The sequence below is a fragment of the Lithobates pipiens genome, unplaced genomic scaffold (assembly GCF_037356315.1).
Source record: "Lithobates pipiens isolate NorthernLeopardFrog02 unplaced genomic scaffold, aLitPip1_a1.2 Scaffold_1, whole genome shotgun sequence".
Lineage (NCBI taxonomy): Eukaryota > Metazoa > Chordata > Amphibia > Anura > Ranidae > Lithobates > Lithobates pipiens.
Genome location: NW_027507685.1, coordinates 200,409,684 through 200,435,807, shown reverse-complemented (window position 1 = coordinate 200,435,807; position 26,124 = coordinate 200,409,684). Strand labels below are relative to the sequence as shown.

At 42.3% G+C, this 26,124-nt stretch overlaps 1 protein-coding gene across 1 annotated transcript in view; it reads right to left on the bottom strand.

The window, feature by feature from the left end:
• Positions 1 to 26,124, bottom strand: part of MED29 (mediator complex subunit 29) — a 49,676-nt gene that overhangs the window by 14,337 nt on the left and 9,215 nt on the right. The window contains exon 3 of the mRNA XM_077479957.1: positions 16,117 to 16,201. Within this exon, the coding sequence (XP_077336083.1) occupies positions 16,117 to 16,201 (85 nt within the window). The remainder of the gene's footprint in view (positions 1 to 16,116; positions 16,202 to 26,124) is intronic.

The window sequence follows — 26,124 nt, the reverse complement described above, 5'->3', positions numbered from 1 at the left end:
TAAGGGGACAGAGAGGGAGGTGACTAAGAGGGGGGAGAGAGTGGGGCAGACCTCCCCCCTCCCCTTTTTTTTTTTCTCTTTTTGTTTTAGCCCCAGGGTAGAGGGAGGGGGGAGGGAGGGAGAGGGAAATGGAATTTGATGGAAGAAAAAAAAGAGACTCTCATAAGCAACTTGATGTATTGTTTGTATAAATATGAAATCGAAAAATAAAGAATATAAAAGGAAGGAAAAAAAAAAAAAAAAAAAAGGATTGCCACAATGATGTTAAGCAGAATAAGCGGGATTCTGAGCGACAAGCTGATTAGAATCCATCAGAATAAAGTAACTTACTGAGATGGCAAAAAAAAAAAAAAATTTTTTTTATAAATCGCAATAAGCGTATGGTTTGTGCAAATTTTATAGCATTTACAAAAATATGGGATAGTTTTATGGCATTTTTATTATACTTTTTTTTGTATTAGTAATAGCTGCGATCAGCGATTTTTATCATGACTGACATTATGGCGGACAGATCAGACACTTTTGGCACGATTTTGGGTAACACATTTATACAGCAATCAGTGCAATTAAAAATGCATTGATTACTGTGTAAATGTGACTGGTAGTGAAGGGGTTAACCACTAGGTGGCGCTGTAGGGGTTAAGTGTGTCCTTGGGAGTAATTCTAACTGTGGGGGGGGGGGGGCTGTGTGTGTCAGAACACTGATCACCGCTCCCGATTACAGGGAGCGGTAATCAGTGTCACTAGGCAGAACGGGGAAATGCTTGTTTACATTAGCATTTCCCACATTCCTTTCCATGAAACGATCGCGGTTATCCCCAAGGATATTGAGTCTGTGTGACCTGCGATCACGCCCACGAAGCTCTCGGCGGGCGCACAAGCCGCCTCTTAAAGAGCCACGTACAGGTACATTAATCTGCTTGTACGTGCCCTTCTGCCGCAGTATATCTGCGTGAGGTGGTCGGGAAGTGGTTAATCAACCACGTGAGTTGCTAAATGTTGTACCTTCATTAACCACTTCACACCCGCCCTATAGCCAAAAGACGGCTACAGAGCGGACGCCAACTGCCGGGAGGCTGTCCCTGTACGTCCTGTTTACTTCCCTAATGCACGTCACCGCGGGCACGCATCGGGGAAGTTCTGTGTTGGCCGTGTCCCTCGGACACAGTCAATCACAGATCGTGCTAAATGGCCAATCACAGCGGCCATTTAGCACTCGATCGGGCTATCCAATGTAAACATATGAGATAATCTCTCATTGCCGGCTCCCCTCCTCACATAGAGACAGCGTGCGAGGAAGGAGAGCTTCCGTGCTGCAGTGTCTGAGCGTATGTATGTATGTATGTATGTATGTGTATATATATATATATATATATATATATATATATATATATATATATATATATATATATATATATATATATATATATATCAGGGGTTGACAAATTTGCTTGGAATCTAGGAGCCAGCTAAAAAAAGTTAGGAGCCAGGTCCGTGACGGCGATCCGGACCTGTCCCTGGCCTGACATGGAGACGAGTGAGGGGAAGATAGCAGCGCCGTCGCCGCCCCCCCGTCTCCAAGTCACTGCCCATAGCTCTTAGGAGGGACATTTTATTTATTTTTTTCAAATGACAATTTTTTTTTCAATTGCATTTTAGTGTAAATATGAGATCCGAGGTCTCTCTGACCCCAGATCTCATATTTAAGAGGACCTGTCATGCTTTTTCTATTACAAGGGATTTTTACATTCCTTGTAATAAGAATAAAAGTGACACATTTTTTTTAAAAGAACAGTGGAAAAAAAAAAAAAAAAAAAGTTAAAATAAGAAGAAAAAATAATAATTTTTAAACGCGCCCTGTCCTGCCCGCATATAAAATCGGTGTTCGAACCACACATAGGAGGTAGCGCCGTGATCGGTAGAGCGAGAGCAATAATTCTAGCCCCAGACCTCCTCTAACTCAAAACGTGCAACATTTTTTTAAACGTCGCCTATGGAGATTTTAAAGGTTAAAAGTTTGCCACCATTCCATGAGCGGGTGCAATTTTGAAGCGTGACATGTTGGATATCAATTTACTCGGCGTAACATTATCTTTCACAATATAAAAAATAATTGGGCTAACTTTACTGTTGTCTTATTTTTTTATTAACTAAATTATTTTTCCCAACAAAAGTGCGCTTGTAAGTCCGCTGCACAAATACGGTGTGACAGACAGTATTGCAACAACCACCATTTTATTCTCTAGGGTGTTAGAATAAAAAATATATATAATGTTTAGGGGGTTCTAAATAAAGGGAAGAAGAGGCAGGTAATATAAAACAGAGGAAGCTTCATTAGCATTGCTGGTTTGTCATACCAACGGCGACCACAAGAGGGCGCCAGATTCCATAAGGAATCATAGGACCGCAGAAGGCCTCAAAGCCGCGGCCTAAATTTTCGGCCGCCGGCGGAACGGCCCGACGCGATCACGCTGGGGGGTCCACAGACACAGGATACCCTCAGCTGTGCTGCCCCAGGCGCGAGGTCGCTATTTCTAGTCACCAATGCGACTAGGCGCCCGGGTTTTGTCGAGCCCTGATATATATATATATATATATACACACACACACACACACACACACGCCCACCTGTCCCCAGTGCCACCTATCAGTGCCATGTGTCCCCAGTGCCACCTGTCCCCAGTGCCACCTATCAGTGCCATCTATCATCAGTGCCACATATTAGTGCCATCTGTCGTCAGTGTCACATGCCATCAGTGCCATGCATCAGTGCCATCTGCGCCACGTCAGTGTCACGTGTCATTGTCCTGGTGCTCCAGGGCCTTCAAAAGTGTAATAGGTAGTCAACAAGTTAGATGTGTAATTTATGCTCCTAGAACATGTGATGGCGCTTCCTGCATGTTGGGCCTCTCCAAGTGGCCAGGCTGTGAAAAAGTCCCACACATGTGGTATCGTAATACTCAGGAGGAGTAGCAGAATTTAAATTTGGGGTGTCATTTGTGGTATACACATGCCATGTGAGAGAAATAACCTATTACAATGACAATTTTGTGGGGAAAAAAAAATAAACAAAAAATCTTCATTTTGCAAAGAATTGTGGGAAAAAATGACACCACCAAAAACCTCACTATGCCTCTTACTAAATACCTTGAAATATCTACTTTCCAAAAAGGGGTCATTTGGGGGGTATTTGTACTTCCCTGGCTTGTTTGGGTCGCAAAAAATGATAGACCACCAGTACATCAGATGTGATCAATTTTGTATGATTTGCACCACAGCTTGTAGACTCTAACTTTCACAAAGACCAAATAATATCCATGAATTTGGGTTATTTGTACCAAAGATATGTAGCAGTATAAATTATGGCCAAAATTTATGAAGAAAAAAAATTTATAATTTGCATAATTTTATCACAGAAACAAAGAAAAAAATCTTTTTTTCAATATTTTCGGTCTATTTTCGATTATAGCGCAAAAAAATAAAAAACCCAGAGGTGATCAAATACCACCAAAAGAAAGCTCTATTTGTGGGGAAAAAAAACAAAAACAAAAAAAATTCATTTGGGTACAGTGCTGCATGACTGAGTAATTGTCATTCAAAGTGTGAGAGCACCGAAAGCTGAAAATTGGTCTGGGCAGGAGGGGGGTTTAAGTGCCCAGTAGGCAAGTGGTTAAATGTAACCATATTGCTACTCGGTAGCTTCTGCTGGATTTTGCTTCAAATCCCCTTGTGGAGGCCGCCATTTGTGGATGGACATTTTATGATTACACAATTGCTATAATCTTTTTATATGAACTATAAACTGAAGGATGAATAAATGGTTGTGGAACAAGTCATTTGAGTTTCCATTATTTCTTATGGGGAAATTCGCTTTCATATAAAAGAGTGCTTTGGATTACAAGCATGTTTCTGGAATGAATTATACTCGCAATCCAAGGTATCTTTCACTTGGATGTTTTAAATTGCACTGAATAAATACAGCTGGATAAAAACAAACCCGTGTCTATCTTCATTTTAGGCTGCACAGCAACAAAATGTGATTTTTAAAAAGGGGGATGGGATTCTTTTTTATACCCACTGTAGTTATGCTGTATCTGTGTGCTATAATACAGCAAATCCAAAAAACAAAACAAAACCCACACACTGTAGGGGTTTTCACTCATTATCTAAGCGAGGCATAATCATTTAGTTAGACCGTCATAACGTCACTAAAAAAACAAATGAAGGTTTTTACCCATCTGACTGGACTCAATTATTGCACTACATAAAAAAAAAAAAAAAAAAAAAAAACGCACACCACACACTAGGCCCCTTTGTAACACAGACCCTCCCAGTGCTTGTACACAGCTAGTCAGCTGCACAAAAAAACAAAAAACGGTTTCTTCCCTAGGGGAAACTTAGAAAGGCAGGTGCAGCTTGTATTTGGCATGTATCCAGGCCATATACAGCTATAAGTAACATTTTAAAGATTTTCTTTGAATACACCACCTCTGTACCTTTATATCAGGAACCCATCTTAGAAATATTTGCATATATTTGCAATAAACAGATCATTACATTTGCAACTTCTGTTAAATAGCTTTGAACACGTTGCAGGCATGTTTTAAACTGGTTAAGCATTACCTTTGACCATGCGACACAATTCAGAAATAAAGATGAAAGCTGACCCTAGCTTTCTCAAGCGATTAAGAATATATTCTACATATTTTGTGTGTGAATTGGTATGTAAATATATTTTTGCCTGCTCTGGGTCTCACTGGCTGCAGGCTCAGCAACTTCCCCCTGACTTCTTGAGGATTTAAGAATATAGTAGGTTGGAAAAGGCCTGAATATTTATGTACTTCTCAGCCACCTCCTGGGGGTAGAATATGCAGTAGGAGGCTGAGGAGCACAAAAATACTGGGAGCAGCAGTGTTTTTGTTCAGGAGAAGACTCCAGCCTGAAGGGCTGCTGCCTTTCTGGGCAGTGTAGCTGAAGTCTGCAAGATTTCATCGAGGACTAAGCTCAGCGAGAGCTGGGGCCTATTTGCTAGAAGCAGTTGGAGCAAGATAAAGGGGGTTCACTGGAAATCAGGTCTGGAGATTTCACAGGAGAACTGTGTGCCAATATTGGAGAGAGGCATCCAAGTATTATGGGGATATGTTGAGTATAGGCCTAGATATAAGATCCTAATGACTGTCTGCTGCTCTAACACCTTGGGTATCTGCTCCACTACTGCTAAATTGGCCCATTCCATGGTTTTCCAAGAGGTAAATTATAAGAGTGTAGACAAGGCAGAGAGCATCCTCTGGTTTCTTTAGCGCACTAAATTTGGAGTATCCCAAAACCCACCCTGCACCCCAACCAAGTTCAATAAGTATTAAAGAATAAAAAGACATTCCTTGCCTAGTCATTGAGTTGTGAGATTGTCAGACTTGTGTGCCTGGCTGCTAATACACCAAAATGGGAAGAAAACCTTTCTTAGCTCTGCCACACAGCACAGCCGTGTCTGAGGGGGCAGAGGGCACAAGACTTCCTTTTTCTCTACTATAAAGTGTTCGTAAACCAACCCCTTAACGCTGACTGTACCCAAATTTGCCTTCATGGCATGAAGGGGTTATTCTGTTTTTTTTTTTTGTCGGTGGGTGGTTGGTGCGTTAGTGATAACAACCAAAGTGGCAGAAGCTGCTGCTGTTCTAAACAAGTGGGAGGGGACATCCCCCCCCCCGTCACCTTCCGCCACTCTTCCTGGGCCTTCCGTCCCACTGGGAGACCCGATCCCCAGTTCAGTATTTCTGCCGGCTAGGGCAAGACTGGAACAAAGCCGTATATGGCTTTGATGGTGCCTATGTGAAAATCCCAGAAACGACTATCGGTTTACTCGGTTGCCAATCTTTTCAAAGAAAATTACAGTATTCAGAATGGCAATCCGAATACTTTTAAGTGCAAAAGGAGGGATATGAGGCTTCTTAGACTTCCGATGCCTCCATAGAGTACCTGTCACCACCTATTACTGTCAAAAATAGGATTTTTCAATCATACTTGCCTGTAAAATCTTTTTGAGTACATTGTGGGACACAGAGTCAGGCTAATATTCATTACCTGCTGGGTTATACTCCATCATTAAGTGAATGGACATTGGTAGACCAAAGGTCTTCAGACAGGAAGTGATCACCTATATAACCCTTCCCATACAGGAGGTACTTTAGTTTTGTAGCAAGCACTAAATCCTCCAAAGACGGGAGGGATCTCTGTGTCCCATGATGTACTCAAATAAAAGGATTTTACAGGGAAGTATGACATAAAAATCCTATTTTATTTTTCATACATCATGGGACACAGAGTCAGGCTAATATTCATTACCTGCTGGGACGTCCCAGAGCAGTAGCCTTGAGGGGTGGAAGACACCCTGCCAAACAATAGCCATCAGAACTTATACAGCAGCCTGCAGTACACTGCGGCTAAAAACCAAATCCTCGAACATCCACTTGATAACATTTTGTGAACGTATGCACTGAAGACCAGGTAGCAGCCTTACAAATCTGAGCCACAGATACCTGATGGCGAAAAGCCCAGGAGGGGCTACACCTACACACCTGGTAGAATAAGCTCAAGGGAGGAGCTTTATGTTTCAGACCATAGGCCCAAATGACAAATTCACTGACCCAAATTGGCAATGGAAGCTGCCTCCCCCTTCTTGGGTCCCTTTGGTGAAAAAAATAAATAAAATAAAAAAGGGGTTGGGGGGGGGGGAAGTTGATGGGAAGAAGGAGTCTGATCCTCTGATCTCAGTAGATCTAGACAGATAAAACTTGAACTGCCCGGACTGCGTCCAAAGAACAGTCTCTTCTGTCGAACGAGGCTGAGAGAAAAAAGGCAAAATGAAAGGGGCCGACACCACATTTGGCAAAAAGGATGGAACAGGTCGTAACAAGGACGGTCATGGTGAAGGATCAACTACGGTTTCCTGCATGAAAGGACCGACACCCTTCTAGCCATCAGGAAGGCTAGCTTGCGTGACAGTAAGTCTAATGGAATTTCTTAATAGGTTAAAATGATTGTTTCTTTAACAAACAGCACCAAGATCAAGTCCCAAGGACACGTAGGTAACCTAATAGGGGGGAAGCAAGCGAGTTGCCCCTTGCATAAAGGTTTGGATTAGCGAATGGGAGGCTAAAAGGCCTTTGGAAGAATACTGATAGGGCTGAAACCTGACCTCTTATTGTACGCAAAGCCAATTTGATTTCCACAGCTGACTGTAGAAAAAGAGAATTCTCCCAATCACATTTCTGATGCAATTTTCTGGCTTCACACCAAGCAATATAGGTCTTCCAGACCTTATGATAAATCCTCCTAGGGGCAGCTTTTCTAGCATTCACTAGAGAAGACACCACTGGTCCCGAGATGCCACAGTCCTTTAACACCCTGGCTTCAATAGCCATGCCGTCAAATTTAGACTGTAAATTGGGGTGGAATATAGGACCTTGAGACAGTAGATCGGGGCAACATGGAAGTGTCCATGGCCGATCTATCATCAGTCTCAATCTCCAGGAACGAGGGCCTTCTGGGCCTGGCTGGTACCACCAGAATGACTGGAACCCACTCTCTGAATCCTGCGCAACAAATATGGAAGGAGAGGGATCAGAGGGAAAAAGTGTAAACCAGGGAGTACTGGCTCCATGCAACTATCAGAGCATCTGCTCCAATTGCCAGAGGATTTCTTGTTCAAGACACAAACTGCTGTAAGCTTGTTGAACCCTGATGCCAGTAGGTTGACCTCTGGCCATCCTCAACGTTGGCAAATTTCCTGGAACACCTCTGGGGGTAGGGACTACTCCCCCAGGCAGATCTGCTGCGGCTGAGATAATCTGCCTTCCATTTCTCTACTCCTGAGATATGGACTTGTTATATCATTGGCACATGTCCCTCTGGCCAGGTTAGTATGTAGTTCACCTCCTTCCTGAACGGCTTCTGGCACCGCCTTGGTGGTTTAGTTTATACAAGCTGCTGTGCTGGCATTGTCAGACTGCGCCCTGATGGGGTAGTCCTGAAGCTCCACCGTCCACGACCGCAGGGCCAGACTGCCTGTAATTCTAGGACATTGATGGGCAGGGTCTGCTCTGTCCCTGATCATTTCCCCTGAGCTATGAGCCCGTCTAGAGTCACTCCCCAGCTTGAGAGACTGGCATCTGTAGTCAGTACTCTCCAAGTTACTGGGAGAAAGGATTTTCCCTTTCGCAGGTTCTGATCCTGCAACCACCAGTTTAGGCTTAGGCATGCCTGACTAGATAAGCACATTTGATAATCCAGGGCTTTTCTTCCCGTGTTCCAAGCCGAAAAGATGTCTTGTTGTAAAGGCCTGGAATAGAACTGGACATAAGGCACTGCCTCGAAGGAGGATACCATCCTCCCTAGAAGACTCATACAGAGCCAAAATGTAGAGTTGTCTGGTGCCCCTTATCTGACGCACATGATCTTTCAGGGCACAGACCCTTACGGGTGACAAGAATAATCTTGTATGGACAGTGTTAAGAATCAGACCTAAATATATTTTAGGTCTGATTAATATTTTACTTTGAGCTAGTGTCAAGGCTGACTATTTGGTAGTTATGATCCAGCCTAAGTTTTTTAAAATACCTCACTGTGTATATTATGCTCTGTTCTAGAGCCTGTACAGAGTGATCTCTGAGCAGGAGGTCGTCCAGATACCCGAGCACCAGGATCCCTTGGGCCCTTAAAAGACCCAGTACTGGTGCTAGGACCTTTGTGAACATCTGGGGAGTTGTAGCAAGCTCGAAGGGTAGAGCCACAAAAGCGATGGTACTCTACTGCAAAATGTAGGAACCTCTGATGAGGCTGAAAAACAAAAAAGGTACGTGTAAGTATGCCTTCTTTATATCAATGGAGGCTAAAAAATCTCCCCTCTGGAGTGCGGTTACTACTGAGCAGACAGACTCCATCCGAAAAGGACTGAAATCGATATACTTGTTCAGGGACCTTCGGTCCAAAATGGACTTTTGTGTCCCCATTTGGTTTCTGAACTGTAAACAGGTTTGAGTAAAACCCTGTGCCCCTTTTGAATACAGGAACCTCTACAATCACTCCTTGATGCACTAGATGTAGTGCCTGAAGCAATAAAGTTTATTTTTGGAGAATCAGAGGGAACGCTGGATCTTATAAACCTCTGAGGGGGAACCCCCCGTAACCGCGAGATATAAGTGAGGTGACCCACTTATCCTGAATTGTTGTTTTCCAAATGTCCGCAAAGTGCGGCAGCCTTCCTCCCACCCGATGGAGTGGGGGCGTCCCCTCAAAGGAGGGCTTGGTGCTGGGTTTAGAAGAATTTTGGACCCTGGGCTTTTCTGGCCCTGGCCCTGTGGCTTGCCCCTGGTCGTAGCACCCTGTTGGCGGCAGAACCGCCCTGACACAGACATTCGAGGAAGCAGCCCCTGGGTTTTTAGCATTTGGTGCTTTTCTTCACAGGAAGTAGAGAACTCTTCCCTCCGGAAATCTTTTGGATATATTTGTCCAAGTAATCACAGAATAAACGACCCCCATGTAACTTTTTACATGGAAGCTCGGCTAAAAAGTTCTTGAACCATAAAAGTCTGCGTATACGTACAGACAAAAGAGCCAGACGTGAAACCTGCTGTATTGAAAGCATCAACAGCAAAACACAGCGCTCAAGGAATATCGGTCTTACTTTCAGTCACATCATCCTCCTGGTTAGGCCTATCCGGCCGATTGACCCGATCCTTTACGGACTGGCAAATACCAATTTCTGCAACAGATGGCTGAATAGCTGAACTGGCGAAAGAAAAGGAAGCCTTGAATAGCGCCAATTTCTTGTCAACAGGGTCTTTCAAGCCCTCTGCTCTCAGCTGCATAAGAGCTGGGGGAGGAGAAACAGCAGTACACTGATCTGCCCAGTGAAGGGATATGCAGAGGGGGCGTGTCAGAACAAGTCTAATCATTGGAGAGCAAGCTGACCTCTCAGCATAGCTAGAGAACTGATCATGGTGTGTTCTCCTACCTAGTGTGGTCAAGTTTTATTAGGGAAGCAGAGGGACGAAGGAACACCAGGAATTTCACACAAATGAAGCAATTAGGGCTGCAACTAATGATTATTTTCATAAGTCAAAAGACTGGTTTGCAGATTTTCAAACAGAACTGTAATATATTATATGCTGGCCATACAAAAACTATTTCTTCCTTCAAAATTTTTTTTTTTTAAAAATGGCATTTTAAGAATGTTGGTTCAATTTTCTAATAGTTAGTGGGGTCAAATCGACATTCGTTTTCAAACACAGTGACAAGACATTTTTGAGATAGAAAACTTCTTGGTCAAGGGAATTTTCAGACAGTGTATGTTGCTTTCAGTCAGAAATTGCATTCATTTTAAAACAGAATGTTAAAAGTGAAAATTTCAAACAACATTCTGTCAATGAATGTACAGAGATTTTTCATCTGAAAATTGATCCATGTGACCAGCATATGGCTCAGTACACACCTATGCAGTTTGCTTTTGATCGATTTCTTCAGTGCGTTTTGATTCTTGCGCACATGATTTTGCTGCGATTTGTGTTTTTCATTTTTTTATGCTTTTTTTGGCTAATTTGTTGTTGGGCAGATTAAAAAACACAAATTGCTGCAAAACCGCTTTACATTTTTTATTGCAGCTTCTCCATTGACGTATAGTGGATCAAAAAAGCACCATTTTGCATTGAAGAAGGTCCTTGACCATTTTCAAATACACAGCGGCTGAAAAAAAAACATAGATGTTAACGTCTCTCATAGGAAACCATGTTAGATGAACTGTAGTGTTTCTGCAAAAGGCACCAAAAAACAAACAAACACAGATGTGAACCAGGCCTAAGACTTTAGTAATATAATGGGGGTTAAAAAAAATAAAAATAAAAAAAAAAACTAAAAATGAGCCCTTTATAGTAAAAAAAAAAAAAAAAAAAAAAAAAAAAAAAAAAAAAGGAGTAAACACTACTGTAAGGGGTTCATTTTTTTTTACTGGGGAACAGTGAAAGTACCGTATTTAATCGGCGTATAACACACACTTTTTTCCCCTTAAAATCAGGGGAAAATCATGGGTACGTGTTATACACCGATCTGCGCTGTCTGTGGAGCGCCGCCGACATTTACCGAGCTGAGCCGAGTGCACTCGGCTATGCTCTCAGTCACGCCCAGTCCCGCCTCCTAGCCTTTACGTCCCGTCATTAGCCCGGTGTTGTGTCCATCACAGGAGCCAGGACAAGGGGCGGGACGGGGGCGTTACTGCAAGCAGAGCCGAGTACCCTCGGCTCTGTCTATGTCGGCGGCGGGAGGAGCCGAAGATCTCGGCGGTGGCAGCGGGAGGAGCCGAAGATTTTAAAATGTAAGGTTTTTTCCTTAAACTTGCCTCCTAAACTTGGGGTGCATGTTATACGCTGGCGCGTGTTATACCCCGATAAATACAGTAATATTTACAATAGCGATTATTTGCTCCTTTTGTACTATAAAGGGCTCATTTTAGTTTTTAACCCAATTAGGTTACTGGCTGATCAATCAATTATGAAAATAGTAATTGATTCATTTCATATTCAGTTAATCGATTGTATTGCTTCTAGGGCCAAAACAACTAAAAAGAGAAGGGGATACGGTACATTTTCATACAACTACATGGTACAGCAGGCACATATCAGGAATATGAAATGTTGGGTTTATATATTCTTCCAAAAAGGATCTAGACTCAAATCCAAAAATGTAATGTATTGCAGCTTAAAAGTTAAAGTGTAGTGGCTGCATTTGGTCTCATTCAAACTGTCAAATTGGTCGTGGTAATTGTTTTGGAATAGACAGCACTCAGATACCCAGGGGGTATGTCAGCTGCGACCAGGAAACCTGTACAAAGCAATGAAAGGCCGACGGTGGCCGCAGCCATCCGCTGCTGTTCAGAAGCAATCCCGCATTGAGCGATTACCTGCGGTTAGGGACAGATGAACGTCCTGGGAACACAAATAATCATCTCATGAGCACTGTAACACACTCAACAGCAACTAGTGCTGCTTCTCCCTCTCCCAATTTGAGCTCTGATGTACAGGTGATTGCAAGAGCTTGATATGGAGTCAATATCAGTTAGTTACACTTCTTGTAATAAAAAGTTTTTTAAATTGCCGTAAAAGTGATAAAGTCTGACAGAGGCCGTATGCATGACCCTTTCTTGGAGTGGAAACCCACACGTAGACGGTATTAACAGATATATATGGCATGCACGCACGCACGCACATTATGCAGATTCTTCAGAATTCACGCTGCTTTGGAAAGACTGTTGGAGATTCTAGAGAGTAAAGCAAGCCAATTGACTGGCAGCCAGCAGTCAGGAAACACACAAAGCAATCAAGTTTCTTCCCTGGAATTAGTGACTGAAGGTAGAATTGTGACCTAGCCGTGTACCAGATAGGTTCCTGGGTTGGCCAGGAATGAGGTCATTTTCATTGGAAGGCAGGGATCACCATTACAGCATACAGTTTACAGAAGAGGTGCAGAAGAGGAGGAGTGGGTGGGGGATTGTGGCATTGGAAGGTGGCCAATATAAAATTTTAACTACGCCAGTCACTTAGATTATGTTTCCTATTGCATATTGTCAGCTCTGGACTGCACTGAACTCTGCAGCCTAAAAATGAAACATGCGCTTGTTCTTCAGTAACTTTTTTCACGCAATGCATTTATTTGCAAGGGCACGTATGTGATAAAAACAAGGCTGCCATTGTTGACCTCTTTCTAAAAATACTTATTCGCCAAGTGTTTTCAGCTTGGGTCGCTGACCTGGAAGGAGAATGCAGCAATAGGGGTGCTTTCGCACTGAAATGTTTTCTGGTTGCCATGCACCAATAAAACGCAACCTTGTTGTGTTTTTATTATAGCGTTTCCATTCACGTCGATGGGGTTTTTGAAAAGCAACCCAAAGATGCAGCATGCAGGACTTTTGAAAATGCACCACACCTGCAGTGCAGTGTTGTGAAGAGTCCCGTACAACTACATACATACATACTTGTTCCAGGCCCGTGATTTCGGAAGCATTGAAGGCACTGGATCAGCAAAACAGCAAGACAAATCAACATGTTAAGAACGATGTTGAGGTGTGGTGTCCACACTTCTCTCATCACAGGCAGGAGATGCTTGGGAGATCATCTCATAAAACCATATGAGTAAACACTGGAAGCGCCAGGAAGACTTGCAATTACACATCTGGAAAGGGGGAAACAGCGGCTAGATTATGGTAGGATGAGGGAAAAAAAAAAAAAAAAAAATGGTGTTCTTAGTTTGAACATTCACTCAAGGTCAAGAAAAAGCCAGCATTTCACCCACCAGTTTATGTAATTCCGCATACACACGATCAGACTATCCAGCGGACTTAGTCTGGCGGACAAAACGCTGGACTGTCTGAACGAGCGGACCTGCCCACACACGAGGCTTTTCCAGCGGACTAGGTCCAGCAAGAAGAACCAAAGAGGGGGACAAGACCCCCGAAGTCAGAAGAAGACTCCCGGGTGGCAGCAAAGAAGAAAGCCGGGCTACTCCGCTAGTAAAAGAGCTAGCAGAAGATAGCAGAAGAGTCCAGCGAGAAGACCCCCGGAGCTGTGCAATAAATTTTTAACCCTTGTGTGTTGTGTTTTATTTACATTTTATTTCACAGGTGAATGTGTAGGGGTACCCCATACTCATTCACATAGGGTGGGGGGCCGGTATCCGGGGGCCCCCTGATTAAAGGGGGCTCCCGGATTCCGATAAGCCCCCTGCAGACCCCGACAACCAAAGGCCAGGGTTGTCGGGAAGAGGCCCTTGTCCTCATCAACACGAGCCACGCGGCCCCCCCTTTCCCAAAGCACCCCCCATGTTGAGGGCACGTGGCTTGGTACAGCTCAGGAGGGGGGGCTCGATCCTGACCGGCCGGGTAGTGTGCTCGTATAAAAGGTCTGATATGGGGGGGGGGGGACATGGGCGGATTGTCTGGTGGACTCGAGTCCACCGCATAGTTTGATCGTGTGTACGCGGCATTACCGTAACAGCGATTTCACACTATCCACTGCACAGATGTCTCATTCTTGTTGCTCCATCTCTGTTAAATGTCTTTATTACAAATCATTTATAGGGAGAGGAGAGAATCCCTTATTGGGCCTTACAATGGTAAAAATCCACAGAACAAGGAAAGAAACCCCAATGGGGTCTAAAAAAGGTATAAAAAGGCTGCTAGGTGACAAACTATCAGCATTCACTTCAGACTGAAAAATTTAAAAATGCATTTGGGTGGCAAAAATATGAATGCAATCTATACACTGGGGGGAGAACCTCTGGGGGAATATAGGATGAAAAAGGACCTGGGGGTCCTAGTAGACGAGAGGCTCAGCCATGGCATGCAATGCCAAGCTGCTGCTAACGAAGCAAACAGAATATTGGCATGCATTAAAAACGGATCAACTCCAGAGATAAAATGATAATTCTCCCGCTCTACAAGACTCTGGTCCAGCCATATATATATATAAAATTATACATTTTATTGTGGGGGGGGGGGGGGGGGGGTCTAAGTAATTTTCTAGCAAAAAATACATATATATATTTATTAATTAAAGCGCCGCGTAAACTGTTGGCGCTATATAAATCCTGTATAATAATTTGTGTAATATATACACACTATAATTTATTATATATATATATATATATATATATATATATATATATATATATATATATATATATATATATATATATATATATATATATACACACACACACACACACATATATATACACACACACACACACACAAATAAAAAAAATCCCATAATTTGGAGACGCTATAACTGTAGCGCAAACCAATCAATATACGCTTATTGGGGGTTTTTTTTTCTTAACCAAAAACATGTAGTAGAATACATATTGGCCTAAATTTATGAAGAAATTTGATTTTTTTTATTGCATGTTTTATAGCAGAAAGGCATTTTTTTTCAAAATGGTTGGTAATTTTTTTGTTTATAGTACAATTTTTGGGTACAGCATCGCACGACCACGTAATTGTTAAAGAAACCCAACGTCGTACCGCAAAAATGGCCTAGTCACAAAAAAGGGGGGTAAACTTTCTGGAGCTGAAGTGGTTACTGAATAAAAACCCATGAAACTTAGCCCATTTTTTTGGTATAATGTGAAAGATGATGTTATGCCAAGGAAATAGATACCCAACATGTCATGATTTAAAACTGCACACGCTCGTGGAATGGCGACAAACTATGGTATTTAAAAATTATCCATAGGTGATGCTTTAAAAATGTTTACAGGTTACCTGTTTGGAGCTAGAGCAGGTCTAGTGGTGGAATTATTGCTCTCACTCCAACGATTGCGGTGATACCTCACATGTGGTTTGAAGACTGTTTACATATGCGGGTGCTACTTATGTATGCATTCACTTCTGTGCACAAGCAGGAAGGGATAGAGTGCTTTAAAAAAATGTATTCCTTAATTTTATTTTATTTTTACATGGTCCCTTTTTTTATCACTTTTATTCCTATTACAAAGAATGTAAACATCCCTTGTAATAGAAAGGAGCATGACAGGTCCTCTTTATTGCGGGATCTACGATCACAAAAGATCCAAAAAAATTTTTTTTTAAAGCTGAGAACCTGAAGTGATGACTGAGGTCGCTCCGGTCCTCCAAGGGCATAGAGCTGAGTGGGGGGCATCTTGTCCTCACTTGATTTCCTGCCTAGCCATCGGCAGCATCAGATTGGTTACGGGCTTACCGATAGCTCAGTGTAGGTGCACCTCTCCCACCGCCTCTAAAAGGGAGGGGGCACTTATGCATGCTTGCTTCCGAGCCCTGTTCTATGTGTCCTTAAGGCACACCCCCAACTCCCTCCTCTGACTGACAGCAGTGCGAGCCAATGGCTCCTGTGGCTGTATCTGATCCATGAGAAAGCCTTGGCTCTCATTCACATCACTGGATTGAGATTGGCTTCAAGTATTTGGGGGGGGGGGGTGTACTTGCAGAAGGTTTTGTACCAGTAAGGTTAAAAAAATAAATAAAAAACCTTCTGCCTTTACAACCACTTTAAGAATTATGCAGTGTACATCTGACATTCTGGGAACACTTACCAAACAAAGCTCAAGCTGGTCACACAGGGCATAGAATTCCTCCAGACTTTTATCAAACCTCTGAACTGGGACATCTGCAATTTTCCTGTGAGAGAAGAAAGAGGTGAGCACAGAGCAGACATACAGCGATTGTCCTGTAATAGAAGAGAGAGGAGAGCACACAAATGGCACTTCATGAAACAAAGTGAGAGAGCAGACTGGTGGTAAGCACAGAAGGCACACAGCACTGATCTCTACTGTCTGGAAAGAAAGAAAGAAAGAAAGAAAGAAAGAAAGAAAGAAAGAAAGAAAAGAAAAAAAAGAAAGAAAGAAAAGAAAAAAAGAAAGAAAGAAAGAAAGAAAGAAAGAAAGAAAGAAAGAAAGAAAGAAAGAAAGAAAGAAAGAAAGAAAGAAAGAAAGAAAGAAAGAAAGAAAGAAAGAAAGAAAGAAAGAAAGAAAGAAAGAAAGAAAGAAAGAAAGAAAGAAAGAAAGAAAGAAAGAAAGAAAGAAGAAAAAAGAAAAGAAAGAAAAAAAGAAAAGAGACACTCTTCCTGTAAGTGGAGATATAGAGAGCACAGAGCAAAACACAATACACTTCCTGTGTAAGAAAAAAGATAAGCAAGGCAATAATAAACTATATGATACAATATGTGCATTTGTGTCTAATCAGAACGTTAAACTACACTTGATGAAAAAATAAATGCATACAGGAACAACCAACCCTACACCATTTTTAGTTATGCAGAAAACATGATTCAATATGAATAATCAAAGCAAACCCAATTCTGCATATATACTATCCTCAATTCATAACTTGTCTCGCAACATGATTACATTTAAGTACAGTATTGCATCAGAACACAGACAGTACTTCATTAATAATAAAACAATGATGACTTATATAACCCGATAACATTTACATTCTACTCAGTGCAACTCAAAAAGCACAACGCACTTCAGACAGAACAGATTGCTTCTAAAGAAAAGCATTATTTATCCAATACAATTATATAAATATAATATCTGCTTCGGGTTATAAAAACAAGATATTTTCTGGTGAACGGCTATCCATAGCAGTCATATCTGAGGACAACAGGAGAGGCGTATTCTGTGTAGAGACAGAATCTATTGTTGGCTCTCAGGCAAGGTGACCAAACAGCCTAAAAGTTGCACCTGTGCCTCCTAATCGCGGCAGGATTGGCCAAGGCTGCAATTTGCAGATTCTGTAAGCAATGAAGGCTTCTCACTAGCAGTGCATCGAAATGAAAGTTCCAGTAACAAAACTAAAAATTCAGGATGCACTTTTTAAAAACTGTCCGTTTAAGTTTTCAGGAAAGAGAAAATTTATTTTATATATATATATATATATATATATATATATATTTTTTTTTTTTACCATTAAATTTTTTTACCGATAATTGTATTATATTCAACTTTTAATTATCAATTTAAATTAATATAAATTCATTTTCAGCAGCCAAAATATCAGCGAATCCCTACTTTTGACTGTTAGAAGCACTTATTCCCTCCTCCAGAGCTGGCCTATATGTTACAAGTGAGCCCCCCCATTTAAGCCAGAGGTCTAGAATCCATAAATTAGCCAGAAAGTGCTACAAAGAGAACGAAATTTGGTAAAAAAAAATATTTGCCAGCAGGTATGGCTTTTCCATAGGAGAGACTTTATAAGGTCACATCCCTAAATACTGCCTGCAAGAAATTTTGAATTTTTTCTGTACATGCAGGGACACCGGTATTAAAAAAAAAAAAAAAAAAAAAAAATAATAAATAAAAAAAACAAACAAACACACACACACAAAATTCATGTATTCTTAAAGCAGAATTTTCACCCAAAAGGGGGAGGTTTTGCTTGTCTGCCCCCCACCCTTTGAAGTAAAACTAAAAGGTAAAACTTGTGCACAGAGTGGAGAGGGATTAGAAAGCCTGTCTGTGCCTCCATTAGGGAGATTCTCCCTATTTGTCCTGATAAATATATATTTTTTAAACCTGACAGATGTCTCTTCACTGCTCTATGTACAATGAGAAAAAAAAGTGCAAGTTCAGCCCCCCTCCTTCCCCTGCAGCCTTCTTGGGAATGTTACATGGCCCAGGAAGCTGTGGGACCATTCACAAAACGGCTGACGCATGTGCAGTGGGAAGCCAGCTGTAAAGCCACAAACAGCTTTCTAAAGTAAACACGCCAGCATGTGGACTGAAAGTCAGCCAAAAGAGCTGGCTCAGGTGAGGACCGTGCTGGATCCCTGGAAGGAAGTAATGCCGCGTACACTCGACCGGAGGACTTTCCGGCAGAAAAAGGTCAGAGGAACTTCTGATCGAATGGACTTGCCTACACACGAACGGACCAAAGTCCATTAGTTTTGAATGTGATGACGTACGACAGGACTAGAAAAGGAAGTTCAATAGCCAGTAGCTGCACTTGCGTCATATTTGGTCCATCGGACTAGCATACAGACAAACTGTTTTCCCAATAGAAATTGATTCCGTTGAACAGATTTGAAACATGTTCTATTTCTAGGTCTGTCTGATTTTTTTGAAGAAAAAAAAAAAAGTCACATGAAGCCCACACACAATCGTAATATCCGACGGAATGATTCCGTCAGACCTTTTCTGCCAGAAATTTCAGTCGTGTGTACGCGGCATTAGTGTCCTATTATTAAAAAGTTGGCGGCTACAGTATTTGTAGCTGCTGACTTAATTTTTTGCTAAGTTGTAGATGGCTTTAAGAACCGGCTATTGCACTCAACAAGCCAAAGCCATCGCGATTTTGAGTGACTTGCAGGGTCATTTTGCTGAATCTTAAATTTAAAAATAAAAATTCTTAGACAAATAATTACACCTATGCGTTTTCCATGCACATGAATTGCATTATAACTTCTCATCTGACACCCTAACATTCAATGTCAAGTTTATTCACAGCACACAATAAAAAGGAGCCCAGAGAAAGCATATCACACCATAGGAAATATTTCTTCCTGAAAATTGTTTAGATGTGAAATGATTCAGATCAGCCATAGAAAGAAAAATAAATAAAATAAAAAAATAAAAAATAAAACACCAAGACATGGTCCTGGGTAGAAAGACACATGGATGGCATTTATTTAAAGGACCAAGCTTTTTTTTTCCCCCCCAAGAGTACTTGTCATTGTGGTAATGGGTTCAGTAAAATTCTCCATATAAAGGGGGAAATCCAGCCTAGATTGTTCCATGTTGTTTCCAAACAATGCAGAAGTGTAAAGAACCTTTACAATGTAAAACACACATTGCTAACTATTGCATAACTGAAACAAAAATAAAAAGCCTCAAAGTAAACTAAAAAGGCAACACTATTTTCCATTTCGGATGAAAAAAAAAAAAAAATGAAAGGAAATGACCTGTGTCAGTATTTATTTTTTTGCCATCCGTGTCTCTTTGGGGAGATTTCCCTTTTGCCCCACAGCTACAACAGGAAGTGAGAGGAAACCTCCAACAGGAAGGGAATCCCTGGATGTCACGAAGACTAGTGTCCCTATTGGAATATGTCCCCTCTATTACTGTCCTAAGGACAACCCAAAATGTATGATTTTCTTTAACATTCAGAGATAACAAGACAAATACAGGAGGGTGAAGAATCTCCCTAATTGAGGCACAGACAGCAATTAAAAATTGACAGGTGGCCCCTGACAGGATTCCCCTGTCAAACAGAAGTTTTGTCTAGTTATACTTAAAGTATGTCATGCACCATACTTACCTGGGTGGATGCAGCATCAGTCCAATCTGCATCTGTCCCTCGCCGCCTCTGCACTGAGAACAGAGCGATCAAACAAAGCCGATGGCTCTGTTCTCAAAACTCCCTGAGCAGAGATCTGCCAACTGTCAATCAGCAGCTCTACGCTCTTCCCCCCCCCCCCCCCCCCCCCCCCCCCCCACTGCAGCTCACTGAGAGGCTGAGACGGGTGTCAGTTCTGGCACCTGGCAGGTCCTGACCTCCATTGTCAGGATGACGCAGTGCCTGGACTAATTACTGTGATGTCAGCAAAAAGCAGACTTCAGCCCACTCTTTGCTGAAAAGGGGTCCCAGGAGTGCAAAACGAATTGCATTCCTGTGACCCATAGGAGAAGCCCAGCCAAAACGAGCTCAGGCTGGACTTCACCTTTAAGGCCGGGTTCACACTGCTGCGGGGGGAGATCCGGATGTGATTCGCACCGCACTGCAAATCACATCCGATCTCCGTAGCGATGCGAGTTCAGCCATACAGATAGTATGGCTGAATTCGCATCGCTCCCGCAGCAAACCCGCACGGGACCCTTTTTTTGGTCCGCAACAGAATCGGATCGCATGGGTGTTCACACCATGCGATCCGATTCCTGTGCGAGTCGGTAGATCGCACTGCGATATGCGGACAGATCTGGGGGTGTCATTAACATATCATTGACACTCCCAGCCGTTCGCATAGGGCAGTGTGAACTGCCGGCGGGAGTAATGCGATGCGGGAAAACGCCACGGATTCGCGGCGTTCCCGCATCGCAGCGGTGTGAACCCGGCCTAAATCCATTTTTTCTCTAAATTATGATCCGTAGCTTTCTTTCCTTATGATGCCAGCAACCCATATTTATTGTATAGATGTCAGAGGGACAGGAAGTAAGCCCTCCTTCACAGCATGATTGGACCTATCAAATCGCATAAAAAGTAGCACCCCATTGCTGGCAATGGAACCGTTCATATCGCCACACATCACAGCAATTATGAAAAAAAGTTCCTGCACTAATTTCGGATTTTTTTTTTACGACTTGCATAGACTTATGTTAAATTAAGTCGCAAGCCGCATTGAAATCGGCGGTGCAAATTGCACCGATTTGCGGCTTTGAAATCACAATGAAGTAGCGCAATTTCAAAGCAGTGCCAGTGTGAACAAGGGCTAAATGAGAATTTTCCCAATGAGGTGTATGTGTGTGTGTAATTTAAAGATGGCCTAGGCTAAAAAGATTGCCAAAACACTGAAACTGGGCTACAGTGGCCAAGACTATACAGCGGCTTAACAGGACAGGTTCCACTCAGAACAGGCCTCACCATGAATGACCAAAGAAGTTGCGTGCACATGCTCAGCGTCTTATCTAGAGGTCGTCTTTGGGAAATGGACTTATGAGTGCTGCCAGCATTGCTGCAGAGGTTGAAGGGGTGGGGGGGGGGTAAGCCTGTCAGTGTTCAGACCATATGCCGTACACTGCATCAAATTGGTCTGCATGGTTGTTGCCCAAGGAGGAAGCCTCTTCTAAAGATGATGCACAAGAAAGCCTGCAAACAGTTTGCTGAAGACAAGCAGACTAAGGACATGGATTACTGGAACCACGTCCTGTGGTCTGATGAGACAAAGAAACTTATTTGGTTCAGATGGTGTCAAGCGTGCGTGGCGGCAATCAGGTGAGGAGTACAAAAGACAAAGACAGTCAAGCATGGTGGTGGGAGTGTCATGGTCTGGGGCTGCATGAGTGCTGCCGGCACTGGGGAGCCACAGTTCAATGAGGGAACCATGAATGCCAACATGTACTGTGACATACTGAAGCAGAGCATGATCCCCTCCCTTCAGAGACTGGGCCTCAGGTAGGGTTGCGACAACTTCCCTTTAATCCAGGACACATTAATTACACAGGTTCTGAGGCTGATTTAATGCAGATAAGGCACCAAGTTTAATTACCACCTTAATCAGCCACAGAACCTGTGTAATTAATGTGTGTCCTGGATTAAAGGGATGATGTGGCAACCCTAGCTGAAGGGCAGTATTCCAACATAACCCCAAACAATACCACTTTATCACTGCCGATACAATACCGATATTTCGGCCACCTCTCAGGCGGGATAGCCAATATTCTGTACATAAAAAAAAAAAAAAAAGAAAAAGAACAAAAACAAAACACTTTTTTAGCACTGTTATTGCTGTCAAAAGGGAATGTAAACATCCCTTGTAATGGACAGTGACAGATACTCTTTATGGAGGGATTGGGGGTCTATAAGACCCCAAACCCCTCCTCTGCACTTGAAAGTACTCAAAATGTCAAGAGCGGCATTTTTGAATATTTTATATTTTTTTAAACTGGCACCTTTAAAGGGGCAGTAATCCGGGAAGTGATGTCATGAAATATCTTCCGGGTTACTAGATTCAAGACCAAAACAAAGCATCGGCTTTGTTCTGGTCTTCGGCTAGCTGGTTGCTTGGGCCTCCCTGTGGGATGGGAGAGCCCAGGCGAGCGGTAGCAGGAGTGGCTGCTGAGATGCATCAGTTGTTATTACAATAAAGCTGACCATCCGCTCCAAAGACAGGTACGGCGGCGTTGCCTCTTGAGCAATAAATCGGCTGTGCCCGATACGATACTTAAGAAAAAACAAAAAGTGAATATCAGTTTGCCAATAATTGGTCAATCCCTACCCCAAGCACACCTCCAAGTCGCTAAAGAAGCTGAGGGTAAAAGTGATGGATTGGCCAAGCATGTCTCCAGACCTAACCCATATTGAGCATCTGTGCGGCATCTTCAAATGGGAAGTGGAGGAGTGCAAGGTCTCTAACATCCACCAGCTCTGTGATGTCATCATGGAGAATTAAAAGAGGACTCCAGTGGCAACCCGTAAAGCTCTGGTGAACTCCATGCCCAAACGGGTTAAGGCAGTGCTGCAAAATAAATGGTGGCCACACAAAATATTTACATTTTGGGCCCAATTTGGACATTTTTACCTAGGGGTGTACACTTTTGTTGCCAGCAGTTTAGACATTAATGGCTGTGTGTTGAGTTATTTTGTGGGGACAGCAAATTTACACTGTTATACAAGCTGTACACTCACTACTTTACATTGTCATTTCTTCAGTGTTATCACCTGAAAAGATATAATAAAATATTTACAATCAATCAATGTGAGGCGTGTACTCACCTCTGAGATACTGTATATAAACCCGAAGGAAAGTTTATTCCTCATGCGATAGAATTTTTTTTTTTTTTAAGCCGTTCCATGCGACATTGCGCTGTTAAACTGGCCTCAAACTCTTGCTTACTCGTGCTTTGTTTCTTTTCTATTTTTTTTTTTTTTAAATGGTCAGCTACAGGGCTGAACAAGAAAAAAATAAAATTAATTTTAAAAAATTGAAGATTCCTCCATCCACAAATGAGATGGATGAAGGCATTCTAACCTGTCGCTTCCGGGATATGGTATTCTCACACTGACTCCCGCAGCTGTCAGAATACACTGATCAGCGGCTGTAGTCGCTGATCGAGAAACGGTTTCCTGCATGTCCTTTTAACAAAAGTTGAACTTATGTCGAGCGAGGAGGACCACATACTGATCGATATTCAGCAAGTTCAGCAGGGACTGACTTCTATTTGATCAGTGTGTGGTCAGCTTTAGCAAAGTACAACACTGTTTTATAAGCTGGAATTCCCTTTAAGAAAACTGCAAGCGTGGAGATTTGTTTTCTGGGGTGCAGGATCTTGTTCCGTCAAACCAATTCTTGCTCACCATCTAGTGAATAAATACCAAATTGACAATTTTGCATTGCAGAGCCATGCTGCAACTGCGAGCCAAGCATCTGGCTTGCTACTGTGGCACGGTTCTGTTCACCTACATAGGAGGGCCGCTGCCCGTAAACTCAGCATATTGCATTAAAATTGCCACACAGTGATACAAAGCTAGACTGATGCAACATGTACTTATCCGATCAGCGCCATATCTACTTGCAGGTGAGAAGTTGAAGTGATAAAAGCATAGAGACTACACGCATGTTCCAAACACCCCGCGGGCCCATGTGAATGAAGCTGCAGTAACTAATCAAGTGACTGTTATCCAACAGGGTGGTTGGACAGAAGTTGATAAAGTGTCTTCTGTTCTGCTGCAATAGCCACACATGGATCAAAATTTGGCTGAAACGGCTGAATTTCAATCCATCATAATCATGATGGCCACCTTTATTAAGGCATCAGCAGTAAATCAAAGTTGTAAATTATACAATAGCTGCACTACCTCAAAACATGTCCCAAAATATCAATCTGTGCAACAACATTTTAATACATTGAATGAATGATAATTGGGAAGTTGCTGCTACTTTCGGTGTGTGCAACCACAACCTGTTTGATAAAACACCACGATAGCAGCACTACCCCTACATTATATGCTATACAGTGCCACATTAAAGTGCTAGCAATCCATAAAAGTGCTACAAATAAAGTGCTCCAATTCATAGACAGAGACACTGCTCTGTGCTAAAAAGAAAATTGCCCGTTCCCGTCACCAATCTCGTGCCCATCTAGGACCCAACTCGCTGCAAGTTGTTGACCTCCTAGGTACACACTGAGGTAGGTCAAACTGCACTTAACTGAGCATTGGAGCAGTGGCATCCCAGTACATTTTGACGGCAGATTATTCTGGGTGCCAGGGGAGGCACTAGATATTGTGAGTGCATACCTTTATGATTTTGTGTGGATGTTTAAATAAACCTCATTGTGCAACGAGATCTTTTTGGTTCCTTTCCTATGCGTGTGGGAGTATTGCAGGGGTGTGGATGAAGCCTCAAAAGGCTGATCAGATACAATAAGCGCAGTTTGACCTACCTCCGCGTATACTTAGTTCAACAACTTGTGGTGAGTTTGGTCCTAGAAGGGTACGAGAGTGATGACGAATGGGCAAATTTATTTTTCAGCACGATGCACAGTCAATTTTTGTCCACGAATTGAAGCACTTCATTTGAAGCACTTTTGTGGACTGTTAGCACTTTATGAATCGTGGCACTGTATATAATGTATGGAGTTTTGAGGGTAGCGCAGCCATCTTTTTATTGGTGATTTATCTGCAGTAAACGGTCTCCCACTGAACCACTGATTAGAAGAAACCGGTCTTGAGAGAAATACTGAAGTCATCATCGCTTCTCCCATTGTGAAAATGTCAAGCTGGTCATACACCATATGAAATACATCCAGTTCGTGATGACCCGGCCGACAATTCCCAGTGTGTGTGTATGTGTGGCCCTGTGTGCCCCCCCCCCCCCCGACATTTAAATCAAAAATTGAAGGAGCGGGATCAAAAATTTTAGGCTGAACAACTTCACTAACTCAGATGCAGCTACTGTTTAGGTGTTCTGACAGCTGTCACAAAAAGCTGTCAAAATACAACAGCCACAGTGGGAGATATTGTGTGTATGGAGGAATCTGTTGTTTTTTGGTTTAGCTTGCAGCATGAATGGGGGGGGAAAAAAAAGGGATCATGTATGGCCAGCTTTAGTTGTCTGGCTTCAGAGCTTTTATGCCATTGTCATTGACAGGAACGCAGTAAACAAAGTCAGAATTCAAAACCTGTAACTTCCATTTTTAGTATAATGTCTGTAATGGTAATCTTCCGCAAAACAGAGAAATGCATAATTTTTAGCTATTTTTTTTTTTTTAAAGAAATACATGCAAAAGATCAGCTACATTTAAATTATGTTTTTAACACATGTATGCATTTTTAAAGCTTTTTTTTCCCCCATGTATAATTCGCAACTATACACTATATGGGCACAATTTTGTGAACACTTGACTATTACACCTATGAGAGCTTGTTGGGCAACCAGTCTGAAACCATGGGCACATATAGGTGTGATACTGACGTATGTTTTCCATATCTCCATATAACGTGTATGACTATACATACAGTCTGTGTATGACTATGTATACCACATGAACACTTACACACACAGGGCCTGGCATATTTACGCATGACATACACAATTCTAATTCCTGCTCTGCCTTTTCTCGCAAGTCTGAGTCAGTGGACTGACTGAAAACAACGCACTGCCAATGGGGCTTGCTTCAGAAGTTAACAGTGTTTGCTCACAAGTCTAGAGGCTAATCTATATCTATATCTGAAACAATAACCCGGAAGAAATATTCAACTGTGAAAAACATCACATTAAAAATATTGCTTTACAGTAAACACTGCAATAACGGGAAACCTGTGATCACTAAAAATACACAGTACTACCCCTTTAAAAAAGGTAAACTGTAGCGTATTTTTAGTGA